We start from the raw sequence: 23,753 nt of genomic DNA on the forward strand, positions 1-23,753 counted from the left end.
CATCCCACCCCATCCCCAGTCCCCCCCCCTCAATCCCTGCATCCCACCCCATTCCCAGTCCCCCCCCGATCCCTGCATCCCATCCCATTCCCAGTCCCAATCCCTGCATCCCACCCCATTCCCAGTCCCCCCCGATCCCTGCATCCCACCCCATTCCCAGTTCTCCCCCCCCCAGTCCCTGCATCCCACCCCATTCCCAGTTCCCCCCCAATCCCTGCATCCCACCCCATTCCCAGTCCCCCCAAACCCATCCCCATCTCCCACCTAACCCCATTCCCAGCTCTCCCCCCCCCAGTTCCCTGCATCCCGCCCCATTCCCAGTTCCCTGCATCCCGCCCCATTCCCATCCATACTCAGCCAGGAAGATGCTCCTCTTCAGGTACCGCTCCCTCTGCTCGGGCTCCTTGCGGCTGTCGCTGACCAGCGCCAGGTTGAGGAAGAGCCGAGCCTTCATCTCCATCACCTCCCTCTGCGGCACCGATCCTGCCCCCCCCCAGCACCGGGATCAGGCTTCCCTGCCAACATTCCCTATGGGATCCTTCGGGAATGGCCTCACCTTCCAGCCGCTGCTCCACAATGGCCAGGCTGGTGTGGAAAGCCCTTTGGGCCTCATCCAGCGCATCCCGGTCCTGGTCCTGGCTCTCCCCTATGAACATGTGGGTCCGGCCCAGTGTGGCCCATGCTCGCTGCTGCTCCGTGTGGTCCCCCAGTGCCCGTGCCAGCTCCAGGTGCTGTCGTTGGTGCTGGGAATGGGGAAGGGAGATGGGAATGGGGCTTGGAAACGTGGGGATGGGGAAGGATGCGGTGGGAGCAGCACCATTGGGATGCTGTAGGATGGGGAAGGATGCAGTCATAGGGAAGGATGCAGTGGGAGCAGCACCATGGGGATGCTGCAGGATAGGGAAGGATGTGGTGGGAGCAGCACCATGGGGATGCTGCAGGATGGGGAAGGATGCGGGCATAGGGAAGGATGCGGTCATAGGGAAGATGCAGTGGGAACAGCAGCATGGGGATGCTGCAGGATGCAGTGGGAGCAGCACCATTGGGATGCTGTAGGATGGGGAAGGATTCGGTCATAGGGAAGGATGCAGTGGGAGAAGGACCATGGGGATGCTGCAGGATGCAGTGGTACCCGCCCCACGGGGATGGGTCAGGATGCAGTGGTACCCGTGCCATAGGGATGCTGCAGGATGCAGTGGCACCAGCACCATGGGGACGCTGCAGGATGGGTCAGGATGCGGTACCCGCTCCATGAGGATGGGTCAGGATGGCTCAGGATGCGGTACCCGCCCCACAGGGATGCTGCAGGATGCGGTACGCGCCCCATGGGGAAGGGTCAGGATGGGTCAGGATGCTGCAGGATGCGGTACCCGCACCACAGGGATGGGTGAGGATGGGTCAGGATGCTGCAGGATGCGGTACCCGCACCACAGGGATGGGTCAGGATGGGTCAGGATGGGGTACCAGCACCATGGGGATGTCTCAGGATGGGTAAGGATGCGGTACCCGCACCACAGGGATGGGTGAGGATGGGTCAGGATGCTGCAGGATGTGGTACCCACACCACAGGGATGGGTCAGGATGCTACAGGATGGGGTACGTGCCCCATTAGGGGAATGGGTATGGTGGGAGCTGGGGATGGGCTTAGGTGGGAGCTGGAAAGGGTTATAATCTGGAAGTGGGTTTAGGTGGGAGCTGGGAGTGATGATTGATCCAGAGGTGGGTTGAGGTGGGATCTGCCCTGATGGATCTGGGAATGGGTTCAGGATGGGGATGCTGCAGGATGCGGTGGTACTGACACCACAGGGATGGGTCAGGATGGGTCAGGATGGGGCAGGATGCAGTACCAGCACCATGGGGACGGGTCAGGAAGGGTCAGGATGGAGTACGCGCCCCATAGGGATGCTGCAGTATGCGGTGGTACCCACACCACAGGGATGGGTGAGGATGGGTCAGGATGGGGTACGTGCCCCATGGGGATGCTGCAGGATGCAGTGGTACCAATGCCATAGGATGCTGCAGGATGCGGTGCTACCCACACAACAGGAATGGGTCAGGATGGGTCAGGATGCGGTACCCACACCATGGGGATGGGTCAGGATGCGGTACGGGGCTCATGGGGATGGTGCAGGATGTGGTGGTACCCACACCATGGGATGCTGCAGGATGGGGTACGTGCCCCATGCCGGTGCCGGCTCCGGTACCTGCAGCGCGGCTCCATAGCGCTCCAGCTCCGCCAGGCGCTCCCCGATCTTGCGGTGGGCAATGGCACAGCCCAAGCGGTCACCGGTGCCCTCCAACAGCCGCAGCTCCTCCCGGTGCTGCTCCAGAGCCTCCTCATAGCGGCCTGAGGGGACCCATGGATCCGGGGGGTTATCCCTGTATCCCAATGGATGTTATCCCTGTATCCCAATGGATGTTATACCTGTATCCCAATGGATGTTATACCTGTATCCCAATGGATGTTATCCTTGCATCCCAATGGTTGTTATCCCTGTATCCCAATGATTGTTATCCCTGCATCCCAATGCTTGTTATCCATGGATCCAATGGGTTATCCCTGTATCCCAATGGATGTTATCCCTGCATCCCAATGCTTGTTATCCATGGATCCTATGGGTTATCCCTGTATCCCAATGCTTGTTATCCATGGATTCTATGGGTTATCCCTGTATCCCAATGCTTGTTATCCCTGCATCCCAATGCTTGTTATCCATGGATCCTATGGGTTATCCCTGGAAGTCCGTTGTTATCTATGGATCCTACACATTACCCCGGATCCTGGTTGTTATCCTTGCATCCCAGAGGTTGTTATCCCCTGATCCCACTTCTTACCCATAGATCCCGGTTGTCATCCCTGCATCCCGGTCGTTATCCCCCCATCCCTGTCATTATTCATAGATCCTGGTCATTATCCCAGCATCCCAGTTGTTATCCCCAGATGTTATCACAGTTATCCCAGTTGTTATCCATAGATCCCAGTTCTTATCCCCGGATGTTATCCATAGATCCCGGTTGTTATACCCCCATCCCAGATGTTATCCCCCAATCCCTACCGCTATCCCGGTTGTTCTCCATAGATCCCAGTCCCTATTATCCCATTATCCCAGTTGTTCCCCAAGGATCCCATTATCCCAGTTGTTCCCCATGGATCCCAGTCCCCATTATCCCTGTTGTTCCCCATGGATACTGGTCACTGCTATCCTGTTATCCTGGTTGTTACCCACGGATCCTGGTCTCCGTTATCACGGTTGCTCCCCATGGATCCCAGTCCCTGTTATCCCGGTTGTTCCCCATGGATCCCGTTATCTCAGTTGTTCCCCATGGATCCCAGTCCCTGTTATCCCGGTTGTTCTCCATAGATCCCGGTCCCTGTTATCAAGGTTATTCCCCACAGATCCCCGTCACTGTTATCCCAGTTGTTCCCCATGGATCCCGGTCACTGTTATCCCGTTATCCCAGTTGTTCCCCACGGATCCCGGTCCCTGTTATCCCGTTATCCCAGCTGTACCCCATGGATCCCGGTCCCCATTATCCCTGTTGTTCCCCATGGATACCGGTCACTGCTATCCCGTTATCCCGGTTGTTACCAACGGATCCCGGTCCCCGTTATCCCGGTGGTTCCCCATGGATCCCGGTCACCCTTATCCCGGTGGTTCCCCATGGATCCTGGTCACCGTTATCCCATTATCCCGGTTGTTCCCCATGGATCCCAGTCCCCATTATCCCGTTATCCCGCTTGTTCCCCATGGATCCTGGTCACCGTTATCCCGTTATCCCAGTTGTTCCCCACAGATTCCGGTCCCTGTTATCCCGGTTGTTCCCCATGGATCCCGGTCACTGTTATCCCATTATCCCAGTTGTTCCCCACAGATCCCGGTCCCTGTTATCCCGTTATCCCTGTTGTTCCCCATGGATACCGGTCACTGCTATCCCGTTATCCCAGTTGTTACCCACGGATCCCGGCCTCCGTTATCCCGGTTGCTCCCCATGGATCCCGGTCCCCCTTATCCCGGTTGTTCCCCATGGATCCCTGCTGTTATCCCGGTTGTTCCCCATGGATCATGGTCCCCGTAATCCCAGTTGTTCCCCATGGATTCAGGTCCCCGTTATCCCATTATCCCTGTTGCTCCCCATGGATACCAGTCACTGCTATCTCGTTACCCTGGTTGTTACCCACGGATCCCGGTCCCCGTTATCCCGGTTGTTCCCCATGGATCCCGATTGTTCCCCATTATCCCAGTTGTTCCCCATTATCTCGTTATCCCAGATGTTTCCCATGGATCCCGTTATCCCGGTTGTTCCCCACGGATCCCGGTTGTTCCCCGTTATCCCGGTTGTTCCCCATGGATCCCGGTCCCTGTTATCCCGGTTGTTCCCCACGGATCCTGTTATCCCAGTTGTTCCCCACGGATCCCTGCTGTTATCCCATTGTTCCCCATGAATCCCGGTCACTGCTATCCCGTCATCCCAGTTGTTCCCCATTATCCCATTATCCCGGTTGTTCCCAGTTATCCCAGTTGGATCCCGCTCACCATGGCTGGCCAGGATCTCTCCCAGTTGGTTGCAGAGTGCAGCCTCCTGCTCCGTCTGCCCCCCCCGCTGGGCCCGAGCCTTGGCCTTCTGCAGCTCTGGGGGGGCAACAAGGGGGTCACCCCATAGATGGGGAGGGGGGACCCCAATGGGGTGTGAAGGGGGGTCACCCCATAGATGGGGAGGGGGGACCCCAATGGGGTGTGAAGGGGGGGGAAACACCCCATAAATGTGGAGGGGGGGACCCTAATGGGGTCTAAAGGGGGGGCACCCCATAAATGGGATGGGGGGATCCCAATGGGGTCTGAAGGGGAGGCACCCATGGGGATAACCCATAAATGGGGATGGGGGGACCCCAATGGGGTCTAAAGGGGGGGCACCCCATAAATAGGGATGGGGGGATCCCAATGGGGTCTAAAGGGGGGGCACCCATGGGGATACCCCATAAATGGGGGGGACCACAGTAGGGTCTAAAGGGGGGGGGTCACCCCATAGATGGCAAGGGGGGACTCCAATGGGGTCTAAAGGGGGGAGCAACCGATAAATGGGGAGGGGGGGACACAATGGGGTGTAAAGGGGGGGAACCCATGGGGATACCCCATAAATGGGGATGGGGGGATCCCAATGGGGTCTAAAGAGGGGGACACCCCATAAATAGGGAGGGGGGGATCCCAATGGGGTCTAAAGGGGGGGGCACCCCATAAATGGGATGGGGGGGATCCTAATGGGGTCTGAAGGGAGGCACCCATGGGGATACCCCATAAATGGGGAGGGGGGGGGATCCCAATGGGTTCTAAAGGGGGGGCACCCATGGGGACACCCCATAAATGGGATGGCGGGGGGATCCCAAAGGGGTCTAAAGGAGGGGGAACACCCCATAAATGGGGAGGGGGGTCCCCAATGGGGTCTAAAGGGAGGCACCCATGAGGATACCACATAAATGGGGATGGGGGGACCCCAATGGGGTCTGAAGGGGGGGCCACCCCATAAATGGGATGGGGGGGATCCTAATGGGGTCTAAAGGGGGGGACACCCCATAAATGGGGAGGGGGGGACCCCAATGAGGTTTAAAGGAGGGGCACCCATGGGGACACCCCATAAATGGGGATGGGGGGTCCCCAGTAGGGTCTGAAGGGGGGGACACCCATGGGGACACCCCATGAATGAGGAGGGGGGGATCCCAATGGGGTCTGAAGGGGGAGAGCTCTGGGGAGCCTCAACGGGGGGGTTAAAGAGGGGGAATGAGGTCCCACACACACCAATTAAAACCAGTTTAGCCCAGTTAGGTCCAGTTAAGCCCCAGTAAGAACAGTTACAACCCAGTTAAACCCCATTAAGCCCAGTTAGGACCCAGTTAAGCCCCATTAAGCCCCGTTAGGGCCTGGTTAAGCCCCATTAATCCCAGTTAGGACCCAGTTAAGCCCCAGTTTAGCCCAGTTTGGACCCAGTTAAGCCCCATTAATCCCAGTTAGGACCCAGTTAAGCCCCAGTTTAGCCCAGTTTGGACCCAGTTAAGCCCCATTAAGCCCAGTTAGGACCCAGTTAAGCCCCATTAAGCCCAGTTAGGACCCAGTTAAGCCCCATTAAGACCAGTTAAGGCCCATTTGGATCCTTTAATCCCAGTTAAGGCCCCTCTGAAGCCTGGGTAGGGCCTGGTTGAGGTACTTTAAGCCCAGTTAAACCCATTTAAGGCCACATTAACTTTGGTTAAAGCCCTTTATGCCCAGTTATGCCCCACTAAGCCCCAGTTAAGCCCCCATTAAACCCAATTAAGCCCCATTAAGGCCCAGTTAATGCCCTTTAAGCCCACTTAGGGCCTGGTTAAGCCTCATTAAGCCCAGTTAGGACCTGGTTAACCCCATTAAAAGCAGTTAGGACCTAGTTAAGCCCCATTAAGGTCCAGTTAATGCCCTTTCAGCCAACTTGTGGCCTGGTTAAACCCCATTAAGCCCAGTTATGACCAGGTTAAGCCCCATTAAGCCCTGTTAGGACCAAGTTAAGCCCCATGAAGCCCAGTTAGGATGTGGTTAACCCCCATTAAGACCAGTTTGGTCCTGCTTAAACCCCATTAAGCCCAGTGAGGACCTGGGTAAGCCCCAGTTTAGCCCAGTCAAGACCTGGTTAAGCCCCATTACGCCCAATTAGGACCCCGTTAAGCCCCCATTAAACCCAGTTAGAACCCGGTTAAGCCCCATTAAGCCCAGTTAGGACCTGGTTAAGCCCCATTAAGCCCAGTTAGGACCCCGTTAAGCCCCAATTAAACCCACTTAAGCCCCATTAAGGCCCAGTTAATGCCCCTTAAGCCCACTTAGGACATGGTTAAGCCCCATTAAGCCCAGTTAGGGCCTGGTTAAGCCTCATTAAGCCCAGTTAGGACCCAGTTAAGCCCATTAAGCCCCGTTAGGACCCTGTTAAGCCCCAGTTTAGCCCACTTAGGGACTGATAAGCCCATTAAGCCCAGTTAGGACCCAGTTAAGCCCCATTAAGACCAGTTAGGACCCAGTTAAGCCCCATTAAGCCCAGTTAGGACCCGGTTAAACCCCGTTAAACCCAGCTAAGGCCCTTTTGGACCCTTTAATCCCAGTTAAGGCCCCTCTGAAGCCTGGGTAGGGCCTGGTTGAGGCCCCATTAAGCCCAGTTAAACCCAGTTAAGGCCCCATTAAGCATGGTTAAAGCCCTTTAAGCCCAGTTATGGCCCATTAAGCCCCAGTTAAGGCCAGTTAAACCCAGTTAAGCCCCATTAAGCCCAGTTAGGAGTCAGTTAAGGCCCAGTTTAGCCCAGGTAGGATGCTGTTAAGCCCCCATTAAACCCAGTTAAGCCCCATTTAGGCCCAGTTCATGCCCTTTAAGCCGACTTAGGGCCTGGTTAAACCCCATTAAGCCCAGTTATAACCAGGTTAAGCTCCAGTTTAGCCCAGTTAGGACCTGGTTAAGCCCCACTAAGACCAGTTAGGACCTGGTTAAGCTCATTAAGCCCAGTTAGGACCAGTTAAGCCACAGTTTAGCCCAGTTAGGACCCTGTTAAGCCCCCATTAAACCCAGTTAAGCCCCGTTAAGGCCCAGTTAATGCCCTTTAAGCCCACTTAGGGCCTAGTTAAGCCCCATTAAGCCCAGTTAGGACCTGGTTAAGCCCCATTAAGCCCACTAAGGCCCAGTTTAGCCCCATTAAGCCCCAGTTAACCCAGGCTGGGACCAGTTAAAGCCCATTTGAGGCCCTTTGAGCCCAGGTAGGTCCCGTTCAGGCTGGCTGAGGCCCATTCAGGCCCAGCTGAGGCCTGGTACAGGTCACTTAAGCTCAATGAAGGCCCCGTTTAGGCCATTAACCCCACTTTAAACCCGGTTTATCCCAGTTTAAACCCAGTTTATCCCAGTTTAAACCCAGTTTACCTCAGTTTATCCCAGTTTAAACCCAGTTTATCCGGTTACTCCCGGTCCAGGCCGCTTAAACTCAATGGAGGCCCCGTTTAGGCCGTTAACCCCACTTTAAACCCGGTTTATCCCAGTTTAAACCCACTTTGTGCCAGTTTAAACCCAGTTTATCCCAGTTTAAACCCAGTTTATCTCAGTTTAAACCCAGTTTACCTCAGTTTATCCCAGTTTAAACCCAGTTTATCTCAGTTTAGCCCAGTTTATCCGGTTACTCCCGGTCCAGGCCGCTTAAACTCAATGGAGGCCCAGTTTAGGCCATTAACCCCAGTTTAAACCCAGTTTATCCCAGTTTAAACCCAGTTTAAACCCAGTTTATCCCAGTTTAAACCCAGTTTATCCGGTTATTCCCAGTCCAGGCCTCACTCACGGCGGATCTCCCGCGCCAGCTCCGCGTTCATCCTCCGCCGCTGCCGCTCGCCCCGCCCCTCCGCTCCCATTGGCCCTCTCGCTGCTCCCCCGCGTCCCCATTGGTCCGCGCTCTGCCGCTCTGAGCCAATCGCCGTTCGGAAGGGGGCGGGGTGAGAGCTCCTATTGGACAGCACGGGCCACCCTCGGTACCCGCCCGGCCCCAGAGCATGCTGGGAGGTGTGGCGGAAGGCAGAGAGCCCGGCCGCGGGGCATGCTGGGAGGTGTGGCGGGGGTGCCGCCCCCTGCTGGTGGTGCCATGTAAATACCGGTAACCCCCCAATAGCCTCTATTGCCCCCAGTATAAACCAGTATAAACCAGTAGCTCCCCAATAGCCTCTAGAGCTCCCCAATATAAACCAGTATAAACCAGTAGCTCCCCAATAGCCTCTAGAGCTCCCCAATATAAACCAGTATAAACCAGTAGCTCCCCAATAGCCTCTAGAGCTCCCCAATATAAACCAGTATAAACCAGTAGCTCCCCAATAGCCTCTATTGCCCCCCAGTATAAACCAGTAGCTCCCCAATAGCCTCTATAGCTCCCCAATAGAAACCAGTATAAACCAGTAGCTCCCCAATAGCCTCTATTGCTCCTCAGTATAAACCAGCAGCTACCCAGTATAAACCAGCAGCTCCGCAGTAGCCTCTATTGCTCTCCAGTGCTCCCAGTATAAATCAAGAGCACGCCAGTAGCCTCTATTGCTCCCCAGTATAAACCAGTAGCTCCCCAGTAGCTTCTATTGCTCCCAAATGCCCCCCAGCATAAACCAGTAGCTCCCCAGTATAAACCAGTAGTTCCCCAGTATAAACCAGTAGCTCCCCAGTAACCTCCATTGCTCCCCACTGCCCCCAGTATAAACCAGTACCTACCCAGTATAAACCAGCCGCTCCCCAGTAGCCTCCATTGCTGCCCAGTATAAACCAGTAGCTACCCAGTATAAACCAGCCGCTCCCCAGTACCCTCTATTGCTCCCCAGTGCTCCCCAGTATAAACCAGTAGCTCCCCAGTAGCCTCCATTGCTCCCCAGTGCCCCCCCCAGCCTGGACCCATAAGACCAAAGCAGTAAACCCCCCCCACAACAGCCCAAAACCCTTAAAAATGCCCCAAAAAATCTCCAATTTGGGGTAAAATCAACCAAAAAAAAATCAAGTTTGGGTTAAAAAAAGGAAGAAATCATCAAAGAAAACACCAATTTTGGTTAAAACCCAACAAAAAAAGTCACATTTTTGGTACAAAGAAAACCTCCAATCTGGGAAAAGCAAAGGGAAAATGAAAGGAAATGGGTTGAATAAAGTGAGATTTGGTAAAAAAACCCAAAAAGGAACAAAAGAAAAACCCAAAATCTCTGATTTTGGTGTTAAAAAGGAAAGGGGAAAAATGGAGGAAAAAGAACAAAAAAACCCCAAAAAAACCCAAATAAGGAAAAAAAAACCCAAAAAAAATCCAAAAAAACCCCAAAAAACCCCAAATAAAACAAAAAAGGCAAAAAACCCTAAAAACCAAAAAACGACCCCAAAAAATCCATCCCCATCGGTTCATCCGGATGTTTTTTTTGTGTAGAATAAACCAAAATGGGAATTTTCCAATTTTGGGGAATTTTCGGGGGTGGATTTGGAGATTCCAATGGGGAATATGGGAAATTCCATAGCCGAGGGGTCCTGCCCCTCCCCCACTGGAAACCATGGGGGAGGGGGTAGGGAATTCTGGGGAATTTCATTCCTAAAAACTTGAATTTTAAATTTTTTTTCGCTGAAAATCTGAATTTTGGGGTTTTTTTCCCCTCAAAATTTGAATTTTGGATTTTTTTTTCACTGAAAATCTGAATTTTGGGGTTTTTTCTCTCAAAATTTGAATTTTGAGGGTTTATTTTGTCTCAAAACCTGAATTTTGGGTTTTTCTTTTTCCTCAAAACTTGAATTTTGGAGGCTTTTTTTTGCCTCAAAATCTGTATTTTGGGTTTTTTTTCCCCTCAAAACTTGAATTTTGGATTTTTTTTCACTGAAAATCTGAATTTCGGATTTTTTCCCCCTCAAAATTTGAATTTTGAAGGGTTTTTTGCCCCAAAATCTGAATTTCTTTTTTTCCTCAAAACATGAATTTTGGAGGGTTTTTTCACTCAAAATCTGAATTTTGGGTTTTTCTTTTTCCTCAAAACTTGAATTTTGGAGGGTATTTTTAACTGAAAATCTGAATTTTGGGTTTTTTCCCTCAAAACTTGAATTTTGGAGGAATTTTTGCCTCAAAATCTGAATGTTGGGTTTTTCTTTTTCTGCAAAACTTGAATTTTGAAGGTTTTTTTTCACTGAAAATCTGATTTTTTTTCCCTCAAAACTTGAATTTGAAGGATTTTTGACTCAAAATCTGAATTTTGGGTTTTTCTTTGTCCTCAAAACTTGAATTTTTGGAAGGTTTTTTTTCGCTGAAAATCTGAATTTTGGGTTTTTTTCTGCCTCAAAACTTGAATTTTGAAGGCTTTTTTGCCTCAACATCTGACTTTTGGGTTTTTCTTTTCCTCAAAACTTGAATTTTGGAGGGTTTTTTTCACTGAAAATCTGAATTTTTGGATTTTTCCCCTCAAAACTTGAATTTTGGAGGAATTTTTGCCTAAAAATCTGAATTTTGGGTTTTTCTTTTTCCTCAAAACTTGAATTTTGGAGGTTTTTTTTCACTGAAAAATCTGAATTTTGGTTTCTTTTTCCTCAAATTTTGGATTTTGGAGGCTTTTGTCATTGAAAATCTGAATTTTGGATTTTTTTCCACTCAAAAATTGAATTGTGGAGGAATTTTTGCCTCAAAATCTGAGTTTTGGGGTGTTTCTTTTTCCTCAAAACTTGAATTTTGGAGGGTTTTTTCACTGAAAATCGGAATTTTGGGTATTTTTCCCCTCAAAACTTGAATTTTTGATTTTTTTTCACTGAAAATCTGAATTTTGGATTTTTCTCCTCAAAACTTGAATTTTGGAGGAATTTTTGCCTAAAAATCTGAATTTTGGGTTTTTCTTTTTCCTCAAAACTTGAATTTTGGAGGGTTTTTTTCACTGAAAATCTGAATTTTGGTTTCTTTTTCCTCAAAATTCGGATTTTGGAGGCTTTTGTCACTGAAAATCTTAATTTTGAGGTTATTTTCCCGTCAAAACTTGAATTTTGGATGAATTTTTGTCTCAAAATCTGAATTTTGGGTTTTTCTTTTTCCTCAAAACTTGAATTTTGGAGGGTTTTTTTCACTGAAAATCTGAATTTTGTGTTTTTTTCCCCTCAAAACTTGAATTTTGAAGGTTTTTTGCCTCAAAATCTGAATTTTGGTTTCTTTTTCCTCAAAATTTGGATTTTGGAGTTTTTTTCACTGAAAATCTGAATTTTGGGTTTTTTTCCCCTCAAAACTTGAATTTTGGATGAATTTTTGTCTCAAAATCTGAATTTTGGGTGTTTCTTTTTCCTCAAAACTTGAATTTTGGAGTTTTTTTTTTCACTGAAAATCTGAATTTTGGTTTCTTTTTCCTCCAAATTTGGATTTTGGAGGCTTTTGTCACTGAAAATCTGAATTTTGAGGTTTTTTCCCTCAAAACCTGAATTTTGCAGTTTTTTTCACTCAAAATCTCAACTTTGTATTTTTTTCCCTCAAAACTTGAATTTTGGAAGAGTTTTCATTCACCCCCCCCCCCCCCCCCAGGCCCCATTTTCAGGGCATTTGGGGGCTTCTTTTAAGGCCTTTTTGGGGCTTTTCTCTGCATTTTGGGGCTTGTGGGGCTTTTTTGGGTCTTTTAGGGCTTTTTTGGGTTTTGGGGGCTTTTTTGAGGTCTTTGGGGCTTTTTGGGGGCCTTTGGGGCTTTTTTGGGGTCTTTTTTGTGTCTTTTGGGACTTTTTTGGGGTCTTTTTTGCACCTTTTAGGGCTTTTTTGGGTTTTGGGGGGCTTTTTGGGGGTCTTTTGGGCCTTTTGGGAGGTCTTTTAGGGTTTTTTTGGGGTCTTTTAGGGCTTTTTGGGGTCATTTTTGTGTCTTTTAGGGCTTTTTTTGGTTTTTGGAGGCTTTTTTGGGGTCTCTTGGGCCTTTTAGGGGTCTTTTAGGGCTTTTTGGGGCCTTACTTTACCTTTTCAGAGGTGTTTTAGGACGGCCTCCTTGGGGTTTTCCCTTTAGGCTTATGGGGACCGTTTTTGGGTTCATTTGTCCCAATTTTGGCATTTTGGGGGCTGCTTTGGGGCTCTTCTTGGGGGTTTCCTTCCCTTTCCCTTTTCCTTTGGGATCCTTCCCATTCCAGGTGCTCGGAGCTCGAACGCAGCCTCTTTAGTAGGGATTGGGGGGCATGGGGGGGGCCTCTTCCCATCTTCTTTTCCGCTGGGGGGGGGGCATCGGAGGCGCTTCCCAAGGGATTCTCCCAGTCTCTTGGGGCTTTTCCAAGGTCCTCATGGGGGTTTCTCCCATTTGTGGGGGGGGGTTTCCCAAGTTTTGGGTGTTTTTCCCAGATTTTGGGGTTTTTTTCCCAAGTTTTCAGTGGTTTTCCTGGGTTTTCTGGGTTTTTTTCCAGGTTTTATGGAGTTTTCCCAGGTTTTTCCCAGGTTTTCTGTGTTTTTTCCAAGTTTTTGTGTTTTTCCCAGGTTTTGGGATTTTTTTCCCAGGTTTTTTGTGTTTTTCCTGGGATTTGGGTTTTTTTTCCCAAGTTTTGTGGGGTTTTCCCAGGTTTTCTGTGTTTTTTCCTAGGTTTTTGTGTTTTTCCCAGGTTTTGGGGTTTTTTTTCCAGGTTTTTGTGTTTTTTTCCCAAGTTTTTAATGTTTTTTCCTGGGATTTGGCATTTTTTTCCCAAGTTTTGCAGGGTTTTCCTAGGTTTTCTGTGTTTTTTCCCAAGTTTTTTGTGTTTTTCCCAGGTTTTGGGGTTTTTTTTCCAGGTTTTTGTTTTTTTCCCTGGATTTGGTTTTTTTTCCCAAGTTTTGTGGGGTTTTCCCAGGTTTTCTGTGTTTTTTCCCAAGATTTTTGTGTTTTTCCCAGGTTTTAGGTTTTTTCCAAGTTTTTGTGGTTTTTTCCCAGGTTTTTTGTGTTTTTCCTGGGATTTGGGGTTTTTTTCCCAAGTTTTGTGGGGTTTTTCTAAGGTTTCCTGTGTTTTTCCCAGGTTTTGGAGGTTTTTATCCAAGTTTTTGTGTTTTTTTCCCAAGTTTTTTGTGTTTTTCCTGGGATTTGGGTTTTTTCCCCACTTTTTTGTGTTTTTCCCAGGTTTTGGGATTTTTTTCCAAGTTTTTGTGGTTTTTTCCCAGGTTTTTTGTGTTTTTCCTGGGATTTGGGGTTTTTTTCCCAAGTTTTGCGGGGTTTTCCCAGGTTTTCTGTGTTTTTCCTGGTTTTTTTTTTGTGTTTTCCCCAGGTTTTTGGGATTTTTTCCCAGGTTTTTTGTTTTTTTCCCAGCGTCTTCGGGGTTTTCCCCAACTTTTTGTGTTTTTCCCAAGGGTTTTTGGTTTTTTACCATCTTTTTGTGCTTTTCCCCTATTTTTTTGTGTTTTCCCCCACGTTTTAGTGTTTTTTCCCTTGTATTTTTCCCAGTTTTGTGTTTTTCCCAGGATTTTTGTGTATTCCCTCATGTTTTTGTGGTTTTTCCCCAAGTTTTTTGGGGTTTTCCCCAGGTTTTTGTATTTTCCCCACGTTTTTTGCATTTTTCCCAGATTTTCTGTGTTTTTTCCCCAAGTTTTTTGTGTTTTTCCTGGGGTTTGGTTTTTTTTTTCCCAAGTTTTGTGGGGTTTTCCTAAGTTTTCTGTGGTTTTTCCCAAGTTTTTTGTGTTTTTCCCAGGTTTTGGGGTTTTTTTTTCCAGGTTTTTGTGTTTTCTTCCCAGTTTTTTTGTGTTTTTCCTGGGATTTGGGGTTTTTTTCCCAAGTTTTGTGGGGTTTTTCTAAGGTTTCCTGTGTTTTGCCCAGGTTTTGGAGGTTTTTATCCAAGTTTTTGTGTTTTTTTTCCCAGGTTTTTTGTGTTTTTCCTGGGATTTGGGTTTTTTTTCCCAAGTTTTGCGGCATTTTCCCATGTTTTCTGTGTTTTTTTCCCAGGATTTTTTGTGTTTTTCTCAGGTTTTGGGTTTTTTTCCAAGTTTTTGTGTTTTTTCCCAAGTTTTTTTGTGTTTTTCCTGGGATTTGGGGTTTTTTTCCCAAGGTTTGTGGGGTTTTCCCAGGTTTTCTGTGTTTTTTTCCCAAGATTTTTGTGTTTTTCCCAGGTTTTGTTTTTTTTTCCAAGTTTTTGTGTTTTTTTTCCCAGGTTTTTTGTGTTTTTCCTGGGATTTGGGTTTTTTTCCCCAAGTTTTGTGGGTTTTCCAAGGTTTCCTGTGCTTTTCCTGGGGTTTTTTTGTGTTTTGCCCAGGTTTTTGGGTTTTTTTCCCAGGTTTTCTGTGTTTTTCCTGGGTTTTCTGGGTTTTTTTCCAAGTTTTATTGGGTTTTTCCAGGTTTTTCCCAGGTTTTCTGTGTTTTTTCCCAAGTTTTCTGTGTTTTTCCAAGGATTTTTCGGTTTTTTCCAAGTTTTTGTGTTTTTTCCCAGGTTTTTTGTGTTTTTTCCTGGGGTTTGGGGTTTTTTTCTCAAGTTTTGTGGGGTTTTTCTAAGGTTTCCTGTGTTTTGCCCAGGTTTTGAAGGTTTTTATCCAAGTTTTTGTGGGTTTTCCCAGGTTTTTTGTGTTTTTCCCAGGTTTTGGGGTTTTTTTCCAAGTTTTTGTGTTTTTTTCCCAGGTTTTTTGTGTTTTTCCTGGGATTTGGGTTTTTTTTTCCCAAGGTTTGCAGGGTTTTCCAAGGTTTTCTGTGTTTTTCCTGGGTTTTCTGGGTTTTTTCCAAGTTTTATGGTTTTTTTTTAGGATTTTTCCAGGTTTTCTGTGTTTTTTCCCAGGTTTTTTGTGTTTTTCCTGGGATTTGGTGTTTTTTCCCCAAGTTTTGTGGGGTTTTCCAAGGTTTTTCTGTGTTTTTCCCATTTTTTTTGTGTTTTGCCCAGGTTTTGGGTTTTTTCCCAGGTTTTCTGTGTTTTTCCTGGGTTTTCTGGGGTTTTTCCAAGTTTTATGGGGTTTTTCCAGGATTTTTCCAGGTTTTCTGTGCTTTTTCCCAAGTTTTTGTGTTTTTTCCCAGGTTTTTTTGTGTTTTTCCTGGGATTTGGGGTTTTTTCCCACTTTTTTTTTGTGTTTTTCCCAGGTTTTGGGTTTTTCCCCAAGTTTTTGTGGTTTTTTCCCAGGTTTTTGTGTTTTTCCTGGGATTTGGGGTTTTTCCCCCAAGTTTTGCAGGGTTTTCCAAGGTTTCCTGTGTTTTTCCTGGGTTTTTTTTTTGTGTTTCGCCCAGGTTTTTGGGTTTTTTTCACAGGTTTTTTGTTTTTTTCCCAGCATCTTCGGGGTTTTCCCCAAGTTTTTGTGTTTTTCCCAAGGGTTTTTATTTTTTTACCATCTTTTTGTGCTTTTTCCCAGTTTTTTTGTGTTTTCCCCCACGTTTTAGTGTTTTTTCCCTTGTATTTTTCCCACTTTTTTTGTGCTTTTCCAGGATTTTTGCGTATTCCCTCATGTTTTTGTGCTTTTTCCCCAAGTTTTTTGGGGTTTTCCCAAGTTTTTGTATTTTCCCCACGTTTTTTGCATTTTTCCCAGATTTTCTGTGTTTTTTCCCAAGTTTTTTGTGTTTTTCCTGGGATTTGGGGTTTTTTTCCCTAGTTTTGCGGGGTTTTCCCAGGTTTTCTGTGTTTTTTCCCAGGATTTTTTGTGTTTTTCCCAGGTTTTGGGATTTTTTTCCAAGTTTTTGTGTTTTTTCCCAGGTTTTTTGTGTTTTTCCTGGGATTTGGGGTTTTTTTTCCCCAAGTTTTGTGGGGTTTTTCTAAGGTTTCCTGTGTTTTGCCCAGGTTTTGGAGGTTTTTATACAAGTTTTTGTGTTTTTTCCCAGGTTTTGTGTGTTTTTCCTGGGGTTTGGGGTTTTTTCCCAAGTTTTGCAGGGTTTTCCTAGGTTTTCTGTGGTTTTTCCCAAGTTTTTTGTGTTTTTCCCAGGTTTTGGGGTTTTTTCCAGGTTTTTTTTTCCAGGTTTTTTGTGTTTTTCCTGGGATTTGGGTTTTTTTCCCAAGTTTTGTGGGGTTTTCCCAGGTTTTCTGTGTTTTTTCCCAAGATTTTGTGTTTTTCCCAGGTTTTGGGGTTTTTTCCAGGTTTTTGTGGTTTTTTTCCAGGTTTTTTGTGTTTTTCCTGGGATTTGGGGTTTTTTTCCCAAGTTTTGTGGGGTTTTCCCAGGTTTTCTGTGTTTTTCCCAAGTTTTTTTTGTGTTTTTCCCAGGTTTTCTGTGTTTTTTTCCAAGTTTTTGTGTTTTTTCCCAGGTTTTTTGTGTTTTTCCTGGGGTTTGTGGTTTTTTTTCCCAAGTTTTGCAGGGTTTTCCTAGGTTTTCTGTGTTTTTCCCTAGATTTTTGTGTTTTTCCCAGGTTTTGGTGGTTTTTTCCAGGTTTTTGTGTTTTTTCCCAGGTTTTTTGTGTTTTTCCTGGGATTTAGGGTTTTTTTTCCCAAGTTTTGTGGGGTTTTTCTAAGGTTTCCTGTGTTTTGCCCAGGTTTTGGAGGTTTTTATCCAAGTTTTTGTGTTTTTTTCCTAGGTTTTTTGTGTTTTTCCTGGGATTTTATTTTTTTTCCCAGGTTTTCTGTGGTTTTTCCCAAGTTTTTTGTGTTTTTCCCAGGTTTTGGGTTTTTTTTCCAGGTTCTTGTGGGTTTTTTCCCAAGTTTTTTTGTGTTTTTCCTGGGATTTGGGTTTTTTTCCCAAGTTTTGCTGGGTTTTCCAAGGTATCCTGTGTTTTTCCTGGGGTTTTTTTGTGTTTTTTCCCAGGTTTTTGGGTTTTTTTCCCAGTTTTTTTGTTTTTTTTCCCAGGGTCTTCAGGGTTTTCCCCAAGTTTTTGTGTTTTTTCCCAAGGGTTTTTGTTTTTTTACCATCTTTTTGTGCTTTTTCCCAGTTTTTTTGTGTTTTCCCCCATGTTTTAGTGTTTTTTCCCTTGTATTTTTCCCAGGATTTTTGTGTATTCCCTCACGTTTTTGTGGTTTTTCCCCAAGTTTTTTGAGGTTTTCCCAAGTTTTTGTATTTTCCCCACGTTTTTTGCATTTTTCCCAGATTTTCTGTGTTTTTTCCCAAGTTTTTTGTGTTTTTCCTGGGATTTGGGGTTTTTTCCCCAAGTTTTGCAGGGTTTTCCAAGGTTTTTCTGTGTTTTTCCCAGGTTTTTTTTGTGTTTTGCCCAGGTTTTTGGGTTTTTTCCCAGGTTTTCTGTGGTTTTTCCCAAGTTTTTTGTGTTTTTCCCAGGTTTTGGGGTTTTTTTTCCAGGTTTTTGTGTTTTCTTCCCAGGTTTTTTGTGTTTTTCCTGGAATTTGGGGTTTTTTTCCCAAGTTTTGTGGGGTTTTTCTAAGGTTTCCTGTGTTTTGCCCAGGTTTTGAAGGTTTTTTTCCAAGTTTTTGTGTTTTTTCTCAGGTTTTTTTGTGTTTTTTCCTGGGATTTGGGGTTTTTTTCCCAAGTTTTGCAGGGTTTTCATAGGTTTTCTGTGGTTTTTCCCAAGTTTTTTGTGGTTTTCCCAGGTTTTGGTGGTTTTTTCCAGGTTTTTGTGGTTTTTTTTCCAGGTTTTTTGTGTTTTTCCTGGGGTTTGGGGTTTTTTTCCCAAGTTTTGTGGGGGTTTCCAAGGTTTTTCTGTGTTTTTCCCAGGTTTTTTTTGTGTTTTGCCGAGGTTTTTGGGTTTTTTCCCAGGTTTTCTGTGTTTTTCCTGGGTTTTCTGGGGTTTTTTCCAAGTTTTATGGGGTTTTTCCAGGATTTTTCCAGGTTTTCTGTGTTTTTTCCCAAGTTTTTTGTGTTTTTCCAAGGATTTTTCGTTTTTTTCCAAGTTTTTGTGTTTTTTCCCCAGGTTTTTTGTGTTTTTCCTGGGATTTGGGTTTTTTTCCCCAAGTTTTGTGGAGTTTTTCTAAGGTTTCCTGTGTTTTGCCCAGGTTTTGGAGGTTTTTATCCAAGTTTTTGTGGTTTTTTCCTAGGTTTTTTGTGTTTTTCCTGGGATTTTATTTTTTTCCCAGGTTTTCTGTGTTTTTCCCAAGTTTTTTTGTGTTTTTCCCAGGTTTTGGGATTTTTTTCCAAGTTTTTGTGTTTTTTTCCCAGTTTTTTTGTGTTTTTCCTGGGATTTTATTTTTTCCCCAGGTTTTCTGTATTTTTTCCCAAGTTTTTTATGTCTTTCCTGGGATTTGGGTTTTTTCCCCAAGTTTTGCAGGGTTTTCCAAGGTTTCCTGTGTTTTTCCTGGGGTTTTTTTGTGTTTTGCCCAGGTTTTTGGGATTTTTTTCACAGGTTTTTTGTTTTTCTCCCCAGGGTCTTCAGGGTTTTCCCCAACTTTTTGTGTTTTTCCCAAGGGTTTTTGGTTTTTTACCGTCTTTTTGTGCTTTTTCCCAGTTTTTTTGTGTTTTCCCCCACGTTTTAGTGTTTTTTCCCCTTGTATTTTTCCCAGTTTTTTTTGTGTTTTTCCAGGATTTTTGTGTATTCCCTCATGTTTTTGTGGTTTTTCCCCAAGTTTTTTGGGGTTTTCCCAAGTTTTTGTATTTTCCCCACGTTTTTTTGCATTTTTCCCAGGTTTTCTGTGTTTTTTTCCCAAGTTTTTGTGTTTTTCCTGGGATTTGGGGTTTTTTCCCCAAGTTTTGCAGGGTTTTCCAAGGTTTTTCTGTGTTTTTCCTGGGGTTTTTTTTGTATTTTGCCCAGGTTTTTGTATATTTTTCCCAGTTTTTTTATTTTTTTCACAGGGTCTTCAGGGTTTTCCCCAACTTTTTGTGTTTTTCCCAAGGTTTTTTTTGGTTTTCCCCCATCTTTTTGTGGTTTTCCCCCATTTTTTCCCCAGTTTTTTTGTGTTTTTCCAAGGATTTTTCAGTTTTCCCAGGATTTTGCTTATTCCCTCATGTTTTTGTGCTTTTTCCCCAATTTTTTTCGGTTTTCCCAGGTTTTTTGCATTTTCCCCCACATTTTTGTGTTTTTCCCAGTTTTTTTTTTTGTTTTTCCCAGGTTTTTGTGTTTTTTCCCAGGTTTTAGCATTTTTCCCATGTTTTTTGGGTTTTACCCCAAGTTTTTGTGTTTTTTCCCCAAGGCTTTTTGTGTTTTCCCCAGTTTTTTTGCATTTTCCCCCATCTTTCTGTGTTTTTCCCATTTTTTTTGCATTTTTCCCAGTTTTTTGCATTTCCCCACTTTTTTTTCATTTTCCACCACATTTTTGTGTTTTTTCCCCAGGTTTCTTTTGCATTTTCCCTTTTTTTTCCATTTTTTTTTGCATTTCCCCCATTTTTTTTGCATTTTTCCCAGTTTTTTTGCATTTCCCCACTTTTTTTTTCATTTTTCCCCACATTTTTGTGTTTTTCCCCAGGTTTCTTCTGCATTTTCCCATTTTTTCCAGTTTTTTTTTGCATTTCCCCCATTTTTTTTTGCATTTTTCCCAGTTTTTTTGCATTTCCCCACTTTTTTTTCATTTTCCACCACATTTTTCTGTTTTTTTCCCCAGGTTTCTTTTGCATTTTCCCATTTTTTCCAGGTTTTTTTTTTCATTTCCCCCATTTTTTTGCATTTCCCCCATCTTTCTGTGTTTTTTCCCCAATTTTTTTGCATTTTTCCCAGTTTTTTTGCATTTTTCATAGTTTTTTTGCATTTTTCCCAGGTTTTCTTTGTTTTTTCCGAGGTTTTTTGTATTTTCCCAGTTTTTCTGTACTTCCCCCCCATTCCCACCCCCTCCCCCCCCCCCCCCCCCCACCCCGTGTCCATCAGCTCCATGTTTAACCACGTTGGTCTCCTGCATCCCTTACTTGTTTTCCTACCCATTGGGATGCTCTGATCCTAAGCTTGGAATAAGTGGTCCTTGAGTGCTGACCATCATGAAGCCCCTTTACCACTTGTACCCTTTCCTATGGGGCTTCCCTTACCAGTTGATTGTAGAGGCCAATGTTGGGCTTTGGAAATCCAGACCTGTGGCCTTGCTGGGTATCCTAAACCCTAACCCTAAACTCCACCATCCCATGGTGCCATTGACCATCACACGTCAACCGAACCCTCCTTGTTGGGTTGTCCACCATCTGCATTAAGGAGTTACCATCAATGCACTGGAGGAACCTCCTGTACTGTCAATGATTGACTGTGTGAGTCCTCCAGCCAATAACAGGGTAGTTAAAACCCCCATGAGGACCAAGGCATGGGGTCGTGAGGCTGTTTCCAGTTGCCTGTAGAAACCCTCATCAACACCATACTGATCAGGTCTATAATAGACCCCACAACAGTATCACCTGTACCAGCCTGTCCCTTAATCCATACCCATAGACATTCCACTTGCTCCTCATCTGCCCCTGGATACACTGGATACCCTCAATACATTGTGGTTGCTCTCTCACATAAAGAACAACTCCATCCCCTTGCTTTGCTGACCTATCTGTCCTACAAAGGACATAGCCATCCATGACCACATTCCTAGATCCCTTTTTCCCCTATGGGACAGGGTCTAAACCATCCTTTCCCATACATGAAACAATAGGTTGATAGTCCTCCCTAGTCCGCCATCCTTCAAGCCCTACCATGTTCCTCTTAGGCTTGTCCCCAACAGGCCCAGTTAAATCCCATAAACTTCATACCTAGTTTAAAGCCCTGTCAATAAGCCCTGCTTAACCCCTGCCCCTAAACCCTTTTCCCCCTCTGGGACTGGTGTATCCCACCTGCCACCAGCAAACCAGGTGTCTCATACAGCAGCCCATGGTTGCAAACCCCAAACCCAGCCTATGGCACCAGTCATAGCCATACATTAACCTGCGGACTCTTCCTATCTATCTCTTCACCCTTGCTTGTAACAGGTATGGAGGCAAACACCACTTCCCTATGGGATGGATCCGGTTGACAAATGGGCCCTTCTGTTCCTCTCATCACCCACCACCATTACTGTTCTTGGTTTAGGGAGTTCTAAGGCATGGGGTGAGTGACAAGCCCTAGTGACTCACTGGATAGATGCTCCTCTGCATCTCCATTTACCTGGCCCTGTAGTTCCAAGACATCATCCCTGTTATTCCAAGACCTCATCCCTGTTATTCAAGGGCAACTGGGAGGGAGGAAGGGATTGTGAGGGTTTTTGCTTATCTCTCCATCCATCCTTGTCCCTTAAGCTCTATCCTTCATCCATCCTTGTCCCTTAAGCTCTATCCTTCATCCATCCTTGTCCCTTAAGCTCTATCCTTCATCCATCCTTGTCCCTTAAGCTCTATCCTTCATCCATCCTTATCCCTTAAGCTCTCTCCTGTCTGATGGTAGTAGGGAAGGGATCCATCCCTTGTTCAACCCCTTCCCTCTGCTGTACCTTAGGCTGTAGCTCCACCAAATCCATTTCACTGTCACATTCCCTTATGGATCCCAACCTTTCTACCTCCTCCTTCAGTTCAACCACAGCCTGAGCAGATCATTTATGTGCTCACCACGAACACAAACAGTCATTGCCTCCCTTCAATACAACCAATGGGCTCAGGTATTGGCTGCATCCAGAGACCTTCACAGCCGCGTGTCTGCAGGAAGGCTCAGTCTGGATACCCACATTGTTCCTCACTACCGCTTGTAATTGTGTTGTAACCATGATGTATCCGGTTGATCCATCCATCAATGTCTCTCCATACAACCAATCGCTCCTTCCTCCTCCTGTGCTCCAGGTGAGTCCTATTGATGATGTGGTTATCCCACTTGCCATCCCGCTTGCCAAACTGCCTTGACCTGCTCTGGTCACCGCGATCCTGTGTCCCCCCCTCAGTCGGCACAGTCTCACTTCTGGATCTGGAACACAAACAGCCTCAGGTTGATGTTCTTGCCCCCAGCAGTTTTGTTGCACTCACACACGGTTTTCTTTGCCTTTTCCCAGGATTTTTCCAGGTTTTTCTGCATTTTTCCCAGGTTTTTTGCATTTTCCTCAGGTTTTCTCTATTTCCCTGAGATTTTTTTTGCATTTTCCCCAGCTTTTTTTTGCATTTCTCTAGGTTTTTTTGTATTTTCCCAAGGGTTTTTACATTTTTCCCAGGTTCTCTGTGGTTTTTTCCCAGGTTTTCTGCATTCCCCCTTTTTTTTTTGTATTTTCACCACATTTTTTTGCATTTTCCTCAGTTTTTTTTTCATTTTCCTCAGGTTTTCTGTGTTTTTCCCAGGTTTTTTTTGCATTTTCCCCAGTTTTTTTTTTGCATTTCCCCAGGTTTTTCTGTATTTTCCCCAGTTTTTTGCATTTTCCTCAGGTTTTCTATGTTTTCCCCCAGGTTTTCTGTGTTTTTCCCCAGTTTTTCTTTTCATTTTCCCCAGGTTTTTTTGCATTTTTCCCAGGTTTTCTGTATTTTCCCCAGGGTTTTTTTGTATTCTCTCCAGGTTTTTTTGCATTTTCCCAGGTTTTCTGTGTTTTTTCCCAGGTTTTCTGTATTTTCCCCAATTTTTTTTAAATTTTCCCCAGTTTTTTTGCATTTTCCCCAGCTTTTCTGTGTTTTACCCCAGGTATTTCTGTATTCCCGCAGCTGTTCCACACCCCCCACATTCCCACATCCCCCCCACTGTGTCCCCCCCCTCAGTCGGCACAGTCTCACTTCTGGATCTGGAACAGAAACAGCCTCAGGTTGATGTTCTTGGCCCCAGCAGTTTGTTGCACTCACACAGGGTTTGCTTTGCGTTTTCCCAGGATTTTACAGGGTTTTTTTGCATTTTCCTCAGGTTTTCTGTGTTTTTCCTCAGGTTTTCTGTGGTTTTTTCCCAGTTTTTTTGCATTTTCCCCAGGTTATTTTTCATTTCCTCAGTTTTTTTTGCATTTCCCCCCGTATTTTTTGTGTTTTTCCCAGGCTATTATTGCATTTTCCCAAATTTTCAGTGTTTTTCCCCAGTTTTTTTTTGCATTTCCAGTTTTTTTGCATTTTCTTCAGGTTTTCTGTGTTTTTTTCCCAAGTTTTTTTCATTTCCCCAGGTATTTTTGCATTTCCCCAGTTGTTTTTTTGCATTTCCCCAGGTATCTTTGTATTTTCCCCAGGTTTTCTGTGTTTTTCCCAGATTTTTTTGCTTTTTCCCAGGTATTTTTGCATTTTCCCCCACATTTTTGTGGTTTTCCCAGGTTTTCTGTGTTTTCTCCAGGTTTTTTTTTTGCATTTCCCCAGGTTTTTCTGTATTTTCCCCAGTTTTTTTGCATTTTCCTCCGGTTTTCTATGTTTTCCCCCAGGTTTTCCGTGTTTTTCCCAGTTTTTCTGTGTTTTCCCCAGTTTTTCTTTTCATTTTCCCCAGTTTTTTTTGCATTTTCCCAGGTTTTTTGCATTTTTCCTAGTTTTTCTGTGTTTTTCCCAGTTTTTTTAATTTTCCCCAGATTATTTTTGCATTTCCCCAGGTTCTTTGTGTTTTTCCCAGTTTTTTTTTTCATTTTCTCCAGGTTTTTTTGCATTTTCCCAGGTTTTTCTGTTATC

The 23,753-nt window shown here is 45.4% G+C and overlaps 1 protein-coding gene across 1 annotated transcript in view; it reads right to left on the bottom strand.

The window, feature by feature from the left end:
• The window catches only part of TONSL (tonsoku like, DNA repair protein), a 36,286-nt gene extending 27,905 nt beyond the window's left edge, over positions 1–8,381 (bottom strand). The window contains exons 1-5 of the mRNA XM_034068983.1: positions 8,330–8,381; positions 4,536–4,631; positions 2,205–2,347; positions 557–743; positions 354–483 (exon numbers count right to left, since the gene is read on the bottom strand). Of these exons, the coding sequence (XP_033924874.1) occupies positions 354–483; positions 557–743; positions 2,205–2,347; positions 4,536–4,631; positions 8,330–8,360 (587 nt within the window). The 5' untranslated portion in view covers positions 8,361–8,381. The remainder of the gene's footprint in view (positions 1–353; positions 484–556; positions 744–2,204; positions 2,348–4,535; positions 4,632–8,329) is intronic.
• Between the last annotated feature and the right edge of the window lie 15,372 nt (positions 8,382–23,753).

This window comes from Melopsittacus undulatus, chromosome 1 (genome assembly GCF_012275295.1).
Source record: "Melopsittacus undulatus isolate bMelUnd1 chromosome 1, bMelUnd1.mat.Z, whole genome shotgun sequence".
Classification (NCBI taxonomy): domain Eukaryota; kingdom Metazoa; phylum Chordata; class Aves; order Psittaciformes; family Psittaculidae; genus Melopsittacus; species Melopsittacus undulatus.